This window comes from Diceros bicornis, chromosome 30, assembly GCF_020826845.1.
Source record: "Diceros bicornis minor isolate mBicDic1 chromosome 30, mDicBic1.mat.cur, whole genome shotgun sequence".
NCBI classification, from domain to species: Eukaryota; Metazoa; Chordata; class Mammalia; order Perissodactyla; family Rhinocerotidae; genus Diceros; species Diceros bicornis.
In genome coordinates, this window is record NC_080769.1 from 10,955,233 (window position 1) to 10,967,032 (window position 11,800).

General features: G+C 38.7%; 1 protein-coding gene across 1 annotated transcript; it reads left to right on the plus strand.

Annotated features, from left to right (window-relative positions):
* Positions 1 to 10,086: 10,086 nt before the first annotated feature.
* On the plus strand, positions 10,087 to 11,007 carry LOC131394612 (olfactory receptor 7D4-like). Its single transcript, XM_058526001.1, has one exon. It carries the CDS (start codon positions 10,087 to 10,089, stop codon positions 11,005 to 11,007), a length of 921 nt encoding a protein of 306 aa, XP_058381984.1.
* The last annotated feature ends 793 nt before the right edge of the window (positions 11,008 to 11,800 follow it).

Here is an 11,800-nt window from a genome sequence, read left to right on the forward strand (position 1 = left end):
ACTATTTTCCAATGTGGCTGCACCAATTTACATTCCCACCAGGAATGCATGGAGGTTCCCCTTTTCCCATATCTTAGCCAACACTGGGTATTCAAGAAAAACTCTAAATGCTTGAAAGGAGAAAATGCTTGAAAGTTGAGTAAAAATAATAAGTAGAAGCTTAACTGGAGAATATATTTGGTTAAAATTCAAGAGTGAGGTATATCAGGAAGGTATATGTAACTTATGGCTGAGATATTAGAAATCAGTTTGGATACATAAATGGAAGACAGACCATTGAGAGTATAGTTTGACATACCAAGGATTTTATAAGCATTGAGAACCAGAGTCTTGTTGGAATCATATGTATAATACGAGGACTTCAGGATTGCTCTTGAGTGGCAGAAATAGGATGCAGAGGGAACAGTGAGGAGGCTGTGGAAATAATTCAAGGAAGAGATGATGGGGATCTGACCTAAAACAGTAGGATTGACATAAGTAGATTTGGGAAGAAAGATGTATTATTTACCTATTGCTGCCGTAACAAATTGCAGTAAGTCTAGTGGTTTAAAATGACACCAATTTATTATCTAGCAATTCTGGAAGTCAGAAATCTAATATGTGTCAGCAGGGATGCTTCCCTTCTAGACGCTCTAGATGAGAATCTGTTTCCTTGCCTTTTCCTAATTCTATAGGCCCCGTGCTTTCATTGGCTTGTGACTCCTTTTTCTATCTTCAAAGTCAACAGTATAGCATCTTCAAATTTCTCTCTAACCCTCCTCCCTCCCTTGTAAGGATGCTTGTGCTTACACTGAGCCCACCATGATAGTTCAGGACAATTTTCCCATCTCAAGATCCTTAATTTTATCACATCTTCCAAGTGCCTTTTGCCATCTATGGTGACATAGGCAAAGGTTCTGGAGATTAGTACACAGATCTCTTTGGGAGGCTATTATTCAAACTATCACAAGAGACGTGTATGAGTTAGAATTTGCCAACAATAGATTGATAAAGCCTTGAGCTGAGAAAGTGAAGGTTCTGTTATGGCACGCCTTGTTGATTTTCATTGGGTATGTCATCATGTGGTCTTGGTTCATGTAAAGTTAGAGCTGCATTGCACAGGTCTGCTTGTTGGCAAGGAATAGAACAGAATTTCCTGATTCATCTGAATATAGTTGAGCAGAGGCTCAGTCTGACACTAGACTCAGGGGCTCAAGCATTGTGAAGATTTCCATTCAGATTTTCCCCTTTATTTTCTCATACTGGCTAACCCAACATGGATAGAGGTACTCAAACCAGCAGCTCTCACAATTCACATCTCAAAACTTCACAACTAAGGAGCTACTGGATTTATTTTACCTCTGAGTGTGTAAAAAAAAAAAAAGTTCTCAGAAAAGGATTCTAATTGGCAAAATCATGTCCTATTCCCACCTTGGAGAAATCAACTGTGGTCAGGAGACAATGCCATGGGAAACCTCTTCAGAACCACATTTGTTTATTCAATTGAGAAAGAGTGTCCCTGGCAGAAAGTAAGATTAATACACAGACGCTGAGATGTGAGGTAGCCTTTGGGGAATGGGACTGGAGGAGAGAAAGTGATGAGGAGTATGGTAAAAGTGGAAGACAGGAGTCAGGGACTGATCATGTGAGGCTTTCTCTATCATTGAAGGACTATGTTTTCATTTACTCTGAGTGATCTGGGGAGTCATTGCAGGGTTTTGAGGAGACACATGACATGATTAGTCTTGTAAAAGATCATTCTGTCTGCTGAGTTGAGGTTGGATTGTAAGGTGTGAGGAAGCCTGCTGGGAGCTGACTGCAGCATGCCAGTGAGATATAGGCAGCTAGGACACAGATATAAAATAGTGTAAGGATTGAGAAGTGGTCACTTTGGCTGTGTTCTGCAGGTAGAGCCACGAGGATTTGCTGTCAGTCAGGACATGTTTTTGAGAGAAATAGAGGAGACACGAATGACCCCATGGAGCCAGAACAACTGGAAGAATGGAGTTGTGTCCATTGAGACAGGGAGGGCTGTGGGTGGAGCACATTTGGGAAGGACGGGGGACAACAGAAGTTCAGCTTCTGAAATGTCAAAATTGATCTATTCCAAATGGATAAGTATTATATGATTGCAGTTATATGAGATGGCTAGAGGAATCAAATTCACGCAGACAGAAAGTAGAATGTTGGGTGCCAAGGACTGGGAGATGGGGATGAGTAGTTAATGTTAAAGGGGACAGAGTTTCAGATTGGGGAAATGAAAAAGTTCTGTACACTGATAGTGGCAGTGGCTGCACAACATTGCAAATATACTTAATGACAAGTCCACAGAATGGTACACTGAAAATGGTTAAAATGGCACATTTCATGTTATAATAATTAAACCACAATAAAAATAAGAAGTAGCACAAAATTATGGAGAAAGATTGTGAGATTTTATCAGATAATATTTTCAATATCATTATAAAATAACAGAGAATGATTGAGATTTTTTAAATAAAATTTTAACATTAGTCTTCAAAAATCTTTACCAGGATTTGTAACCCACCACAATGTTGACATTTTGGTCTGTATAACTACTTGTCATTAGGAGATGTCCTGTGTAAGGTAAAATGTTTAACAGATCCCTGTCCTCTACTCACTAAATGCCAGGACTGAGTTGTGATAACCAGAGATGTCTCCAGACATTGCCAGTTGTCCTGTAGGGGGCGAAATCAGCCTGATTGAGAAACACTTGAGTAGAACAATTCCATGGATGCCAAAGTTGATGGTCTTATCTTTCAAAGAGATGGGATAACAGGGAAAGTAACATTTTAGGGAAGATAAAACATCAGTTGGATCTTGGAAAGATTGAGGTGAGGGAGGAACAGAACACCCCATTGATGCTATTATCTCAGAGGTCAAATGTATTGGTCTGGCGATCATCAGTCTGTGTGGGTAGCAGGATAAATCAGGTAATTGTACAGAAAGAGGAAAAAGCTCCTGTTGAGAAGAGAACTGGGAGTTAGAAAGACAAGAAGATGCCTGGCTGAATTCTAGTCATTATCCTTCAATTTCGATTATGAGACCCTAGTAGATGTATGCTTTCATTGAACACTATACCATCCACTGCAACATTAGCTACCATTGTAATTGAATAGTTATTTTTGTAATTTTTTTTTATTTCTATAACTATCTTATTAGTGTCTGTCTCATAAAATCTCTACATAAACTTTGAATAAACTTTGAATCCTATCGCATCCTAACTTCTGAGGGAAATTATGCTATCCCTTATCCTTTCTTTATCCTGTATATTCCAATGTCTGCAATGCAATGTTATAATTTGCAATGTCATGGGAATGTTCCACACACCCTTTCTTTTAATGAAAATGACACTGTCTCATAGACTCATACTACTCTTTGGGTATTGCTCCAAACTTTAGCAGAATTTGATCCATACTTGTAACATCCATTTCCGCTCTGCTCACTGTCTCTTCAACCAACTCATCTGGAGTCTATCTACCTCTGTAACAATTGCTCTCCCTGAGGTCTGCAGTAACATCATAGGCCCAATAAATTCTAATGGATATTTCTATTCTTCAAAATGCTTGATTTTTCAGTAGCAACATCACTAATGGCTGCCTTCTCATATTTCAAATAGGCACCTTTCTCAACCATTTCACTTTTGTGACAATGAGATTCTGAGGTCAAGTCTGTTGGGCTCTTAGTAACATTAAAATATCCCTCAGGGAAACATTCCTAACTTTGAAATTAAATCTCACAACAAGGAGGCAAGTATTTGGGCAGTAGAGTAAGGAGACCTGCAAGAATTTTTTGAAGGAAGATAAATAAATGTTTTGATTTCTAGGAGAATGATCTTATTGAATGCAAATGTGTAAATGTACCAGATATGGAAGGAATAACTGTAAGAAAGAAGTCTCTCCCTCTCCACAGCTGTCTTCACGGAAACAGAAGTAGCAGAAACTTTTGTTTCTATTATTCTCCTACCTCAAGGGAGCTTGATTGTTTAAAGAGTAGAATGAAAATAGAACAATTTATTTAATGAGAGGCTTTGACAATTCAGCCCCCAATTGTACTAGAAATCTTAAATAAAGTTCCACTGTCCCAAGAAAATCATCTGAGGCTTCCCAGTGATATGGGTTCTGAATTCCCTTCCTGGATCTTCTCCCTATACTTCCTGGGGAAAAGTCACCATAGTAGACAAAGCCAGGGCCCCCAGGGGTTTCCATGAAAGATCCAGTGTATCCTAGTAAACACTGGGGGCGGGGTGGGGGAAGGAAGACATAAAGAGTGGAGGGGAAACTTTTACTAGACCAGAGTACTAGGAACACAAACAAGTGTTTGTCAAAGTGTCCCCAGACAAGCAGCATAAGCATCCCCTGGGAGCTTGTTAGACATGCAAATTTTTGTCTATCATCCTAGATCTACTAAACCAGAAACCCTAAGGTCTAACTCAGCCATTTGTGTTTAACAAGCCATCCAGGTGGATCTTATGCATGGCTAAAATTTGAAAGCAACTGCTCTAGGGGATTTCTTGAAATAGATGATGAAGGATCCAAACAGGGCTGCATCATCAGAGATCTGAGGTCTCTCCACCTCCAAAATCTTATCTATTAGTAATGATTCACTTGTCTTTGATTTACATTGCTTATGTCCTCTTTCTTTTTTCATCTTATACATTTGTTTGAATTATCACAATAATATTAAATACTTAACGGTTCCTAGCAGCAATTCTTGGATGTTCATTAATTGTCCTTTCTTAATGCTTTCATGTTCAAAAGATTATTTTTCATTGAAAAATGCATGTTATTTATCATTTGAAGGATATGTCCTTATTTTCCTATTTTGAGAGCCTGCATCCCCCCATACACGTACACCTCACCATTTGCAGCAATGGCTGTTAAAATAATTACATACATTTTTATTTCTATTGAACTTGCCAGTTTTTGTATTCATATATTTATGCAAGAAATGAATATAAAAAGATTTCCTAAAGTTAAAGCATATTTAATTTCCCAGGGTAAGTATTATTGACACATAGTACATTCTTCAACATACTGATCAAGACAGACTTAAATATAAACAAACAAACAAACAAAAAACAGAAATAGAAATTCAGAGAACAGATAGGTAGTTGCCAGATGTGGGAGTGAATGGGTGAAGGTGGTCAAAAGGTACAAACTTCCTGTCATACAATAAATGTCATGGGATGGAATGTACAAAAAGTGACTATAGTTAATAATTCTGTATTGTATATTTGAAAGTTGCCAAGGGAGTTGATCTTAAATGTTCTCATCAAAAGAAAGAATTTGTAACTACCTGTGGTGATCGATGTTAGCTAGAATTACTGAGGTGATAATTCCCAACACATATAAATATTGTAAAATTATGTTGTACACCTAGAACTAATGCAATGTTATATGTCAATTATATCTCATTTAAAAAAATGTTGATCCACATGTCCCAAGGGATGGACTCTAGTGAATGCTATGCTGCATTGCTCAGATCATTCTTCAGGATTAAGGGCTTATTCTTCCTGGTTTGGAGGTGCAGCCATCTGACAGGCCTCAGCCCACAGCACTCTTTGAGAATTGCCCTCAGCTAAAGAGACCTGCCACACTTAAGATCACACCACTCAGATCTCTTGCTGTGGGAGCATAACTAACTGACAGCCATCTGCATCCACCACTGTGTTTGCACTGACGTTGCTCCTGGGCTTCTCCCAGTCACTGACTGAGCACAACAGGTACCAGTTCATGCCCATTGCCATGGTCACACAATGACATGGATGAGCAGGTGAATTATCTTTGTCAGGACAGTGACTCTCTTCTTGGCATGCAAGATCTGAAGTGCCAGGCCGCCCCATAGCTTGAAGTTTAATGGGACTTTTTCTACGTCCCTGGAAGTGTTTTCCCTTTAGGAAGCAAGAGCTCTAAACCTGCAGAGGCTAGAAGTGTGGAGAACTGGGGCACGAACTCCCCAGGTGGTTCACTGGCAGTGCTGTTAGACAGGGCTGCTTCTACTTCCAATTTTTGATTTCTGGACTCATGTATTCCCTAAACTGGAGATACATCACATTATGATTGTCTTTGATTTAGAGTGTATACTGCATCCTGTGAATTGTGTAGTCAGCATTTTCTGTGTATTCAAATGTCTGCATGAAATAGGATCACTCTCTTTGAATTAAATGTGTCCCTATAGCTTAATTTAAATTATTTTTTTCTCTCTCTTATACTCCATACTCCCTTTAGGCTATGTTTTACCTCTGTCTTCCTCTTTGACAAACTTTACATATGATTTATATTTGCCACTATGTTTCTTCAATACTCACTCTTCAACCCACCCTACCTGGCTTATTTCTGCCCTTCCCTCTCTACTAAGAGGTATTAAATGGAGCCTTCCCTAATATCAACAAAGGCTTCCATGTCAACATCAAACATCATGGGATATTTTCTGTCCTCATTTGATTAGTCTTTTTCAACAAAATGAAAACTATTAACCCCTCTGCTTTTCTTCAGAAAGGACTTCTTGGCCTCCATGACACTATGGATACCAAGTAATCCATAAAATCTCTGAAGATTCTTCAAAGGAAGAACATCACAGAAAGTTGGCTCCTGGGTTTGGTTCTTATGGAAATTAAATATTCCCTATGGGACACCTTGTCACTTTTAAGTCAAACCAAAGAAAGAAGAATTTCTCCATGGAGAAAATACTTTCTTCTTCCCCCACTGTTGCCTACACACACACAAAGTGGGCTGAAATTTTTGCATTATTTTATCTTTATACCTTAAGGAAGCTGAATTGTTTAGAAAGAGGAAAGTCAGTAGACCGATTTATTTAATGAGGAGGTCTGAGAATTCAGTCCTTGAGACAATAATAACATGTCCCTGTTGCCCTTGTCCTATAATTCTCTGATCCCTGACTAGTGAAAACCCAGTTGGGATTCCCGGGGGCAGACCTCAGAGTACAGAATGTTTCAGTGATAACCATCAGAGAGAGTCAGTGTGTCCCAGCGAGGGCTGGTGGAGTAAGTAGAAGAGGATTGAAAGTGGGTACTGGGCTTTCCCTCTAGAGTAATGAGGCTGAGACAGTCCCATATTTAATTAGTCCCTAAAGGCAAAGTCTCTCTACAGTGAAGATACTTTAATTTCTACGGAAACCAGGCTTTCCCAGGTCTTGTTCTGTTTCCTTCTCATTCATTTTGAAATCTAGAGCTTCTTACAGATAAGAGTTAATTCCTGAAGAGTCTCCACCTCTTCTCTACTATTTCCCATAGTCATAGGCTCCTGTTGGATTTCCTGTGTCCAATCATTTACTCACCAGCTACTCACTGGAGATCTATTGTGCCCCAGGTATTGTCTATTTTATTCCTCCTTGATTGTATTTTTCTATCATATTCCCTGACTACTTTTGCAGCAGACTCGACTTCCTGAGAGCACTTAATTGTTCTGTATTGATTGTTTTTGTTGTTCCACTTTAGTGTCCACAATATCATTGACAAATAAGACAATTATTTCTGACATTCAGTACTCAGCACAATTTCCTTTTCTCATCTTACAAATCTCTTTCAATGTTCAGGTGACTATTGAGTGATTGAATTTGGAACAGACTGCCTTGATCTGTTCATGAATTTAACACAAATATTTTAGTGTTTTAATGTAGAATATCCTGTTGTCTGTAGTTGTAAAACAACCATTTTTTACTGAGTGAAGAAACTATCTTTAGTTTCCTCATTTGGCAAGAAACTCTGTCCAGGCTGCTAACCACAGTAATGGCTGTTACGTTTTCTCAAATGCATTTTCCATTGTGATTAAGGTTATGATTTCTCTTCATTGACCTATTTTTGTGATGAATTATGTTACCAAACATCACAGTTTTAAACCAACATTCCATTCATAGAATAGATATTACTTATTCATTATGTATTATTCTCTTAAATTAGATATGAATATATTTGAATTCATTTTGCTATTCAATTTAGTGTCTTTATTCAGGCATATATAAGCTTGAAGATTTCTTTTTTGTGTCATAGTTGATGCTTTTGTCTAAATCTTTATTATACATCTAACATTTGCATGTGTTGAGCACCTACTATGTGCTGGATACTGGAAAGATGATGGTGAGCAAAAACAGTCACGACCTCTGACCCACAAATAAACATAAAACTCCGAATGTGAGAGGCACATCAAGGAATAGTACAGGGCGCTGGACTTGTGGGCTTACCCCCTCTGACCTCCTGACCCTCACTCTCTGTTCTCCATCTCTGGCATTTCAAACCCCTTCCATTTCCAGGCTCACCGATCCACAGGGTAACCATGAATGCTATTCTCTCACCCCAAAATGCTCGCCCATTCCTTATTTCCCCTGGTTAACAATTGCTCATCCTTCATCTCACAGCTCCACCATTCATATTTTAGAGAAGCCATTTCTGCCCACCTCCCCAAACTAAAGTGTTCCTTAATGATTTTTTTGTCTCTCTAATAAACAGCATTCTCTCAGCATTAATAATGACAAATTTTTCATTGGTGATTACCAGAGGTGAAGAGGGTAGGGAGGAGGGAGAAAGGGATAATTAGGCACATGTGTGTGGTGATAGATTGTAATTATTATTTCGGTGGTGAACATGACAACATGATGTAATCTATGCAGAAATGAAAGTATAATGATGTACACCTGAAATTTATACAATGTTATAAATCAATGTTACAGCAATAAAAATAAATAAATAAATAAAAAGGAAAAAAATGACACGTTTTCTATCATGGAAAATATAAACGTTGAGTCACATCTTAATTTGCATTTTAATTTCTTAAGGATGATTTTGTTAATACAAACGTTGTATATTTTTCATCAGTTCTATCACTGTTTTACCATTAATTAACTGATAGTTAATATAATACATCCCTACGTCTGAGCATGAACACATGAGCACACACTCTCCAACATGCCTTGGATTTTATTTTAATGATTTTGTGATTTTCCCCCTTTTCTTATCTATGTAGTTCACATGCTTTTCTCTCTTCTTGGAAGCATCCACGTGGCAGGCAGTCTCTGAAAGAGGGATCCATAGGGATCTTCATTCATTAGAGGTGCTGCATGGCAGTAAAAGGTAGTAACAGATCTGTGGTGTTTATAATGAACAGAATTTCATCCTAATGGCTGCCCAAGTATAAAGGAAACTTGGTAAATGATAGCCATTCAAGACAGATTTATTGTGACATGAAGAACAGAAGCTCGCATTTATCAAGTGTCCACTGTATGTCACAGGAACCACGCAGGATAAAGTACTTGCATCATCTCATTTAATTCACTTATCAGTCTTACAACACAGGGAATATTTACTACTCCCATTGTAGAGATGAGGTCTCTGCAGCTCGGAGAGATTAAATAACTTTGTCGAGGCCACACAAATCGTAAGTTGGTGGAGCAAAATTCCATTCTAGGAAGTCTGACTCCAGATCCCATTTTCTAAGCCACATCTCTATACTGTGCTTTGGGAGAGTTATCAAAAATATCAAAAGCGATTATCAAAAATAATGGTCTTAAAAGCAACATACTAATGCCGATAATAATAGCTATCATTTATTGAGATCTTACTGTAGACAAAGGCATTTCTAAGCCTCAAAGAAAGTAATGGTAGTAACCACATTTTTAGAAATAAAATAAATAAAGCACTTTAGTGTTAACTGTGACATCAATAGGAAACATCAACTCATAGAATTAAGGTTGTTTGAGATAGAGCCCACATCTTCATAACCAGTACAGAGCCATTAGAATGAAAGAAGTATGGAGCTTTTTAAAGAAAATACATTTAATGTCAATTATATTGGAAGGGTCGTGTCATAGAGACATTGGTTTATGCCCATAGCCTCAAATACGATTAGAGTCAGTGAATAGGAAATGAAAATTTTAATTTTAAGAAGGCTAAATAATTACATTTAAAATGGAACTGGGCTACAACTTGACTGAGTGAATCACTGTCATTGAAAAGACTCAACAGAAGGTGAAGTTTGTCCACCTAAAGGTGGAATCAAGAGGTGCTGACTAGCAGAGGTGCCAGTTGGATGTTCATTGAACTTCGTTTTTGCTTTCTTACACACAAGCCACATGGAAGCTGGAAACCACACAGAAGCCTCAGAATTCCTCCTCCTGGGTCTCTCAGAGGATCCTGAACTGCAGCCCCTGCTCTTTGGAGTGTTCTTGTCGATGTACCTGGTCACCGTGCTTGGGAACCTGCTCATCATCCTCGCCATCAGCTCTGACTCCCACCTCCACACCCCCATGTACTTCTTCCTCTCCAACCTGTCCTTTGTGGACATCTGCTTCATCTCCACCACCATCCCAAAGATGCTAGTGAACATCCAGGCACAGAGGAAAGACATCTCCTACAGAGGATGCCTCACTCAGGTGTATTTTTTTATGATTTTTCTTGGAATGGACAATTTCCTTCTGACTGTGATGGCATATGACCGGTTTGTGGCCATCTGCCACCCACTGCACTACACAGTCATCATGGACCCACGCCTCTGTGTCTTCCTGGTTCTGATGTCTTGGTTCATCATTTTCTGGGTCTCCCTCCTTCATATTCTACTGTTGAGGAGGCTGACCTTCTGTATAGGCACTGAAATTCCACATTTCTTCTGTGAACTGGCTCAGGTTCTCAAGATGGCCTGCTCTGATACCCTCATCAATGACATCATCATGTATGTGCTTACTGCTGTGGTGGTTGTTTTTCCTTTCACTGGAATCCTCTTCTCTTACTCTCAGATTTTCTCCTCTATAATGAAAATTTCCTCTGCAGGAGGAAAATATAAAGTATTTTCCACCTGTGGGTCTCATCTTTCTGTGGTCTCCTTGTTCTATGGGACAGGCCTAGGAGTCTACCTCAGTTCTGCTGTGATCCATTCTTCCCACAGAAGCTCGATCGCCTCAGTGATGTACACTGTGGTCACCCCCATGCTGAACCCCTTCATCTACAGCCTGAGGAACAAGGATGTGAAGAGGGCCCTGGGAAGTCTCCTCAGCTGAGCAGACTCTTCTCCATTATTGGTTACGGGCCTTAGAACAAAGTGGAGATTGTTGGACCCAAAGGTAAGTTTTGTGAATTTAAATCCCCTGGTTCTTTCACTCTCCTAAAACACATGCTTGATTTCATCAATTCCCAAAACATCCATGTCTTCACTTTTATTTGTCTGTAGTAGTTTGTCCTCAAAAACCTCCTCAGTGATTCATTTTAGATTTTTATTGCTTATATGCTGCAGCAAATTCCATGTTTGGTTAGCTTTCTTGAGAAATTCTTAAGATTTCTTACTTGAGATTTAAACCACTTATCATATCAAGTGCTGACAAGGTACCCCCAAAATTATCCTTTCAAATGTTGACATTCTTCATCTTAGTTTGATCGTGAACTTGTTTCTCCAGAAGAAATGGACTGAAAATGATACAGTCACCACAACAAATGCTAACCACATCAGGACTGTGCTTGTTTCTTCACATGTATGACTTTACTTCATCTTGAAAATATTTCTTTGAGGTATTTTCTCTCATTCACCCCACTTTTCAAAAGAAGAAACTGAGATTGAATTGGACTATGACCTGGCTAGCTGACACTGACTTTGCTATCCTACTTTTTAGGAAAACAGTGATGTCATTTTCAATTTCAAAGCAGGAAAGTAGATTTGAAAGCTGTTTTTTTCAGATGATTCATAGTAATATACCACCTAGAATAACTCAGAGATGTTGCTTCATTCTTTGTGATACTTCCTTCCATTCTTCCTTCTATCTTTTTTTCTTTCCTTCCTTCCTTCCATCCATGCTTCCT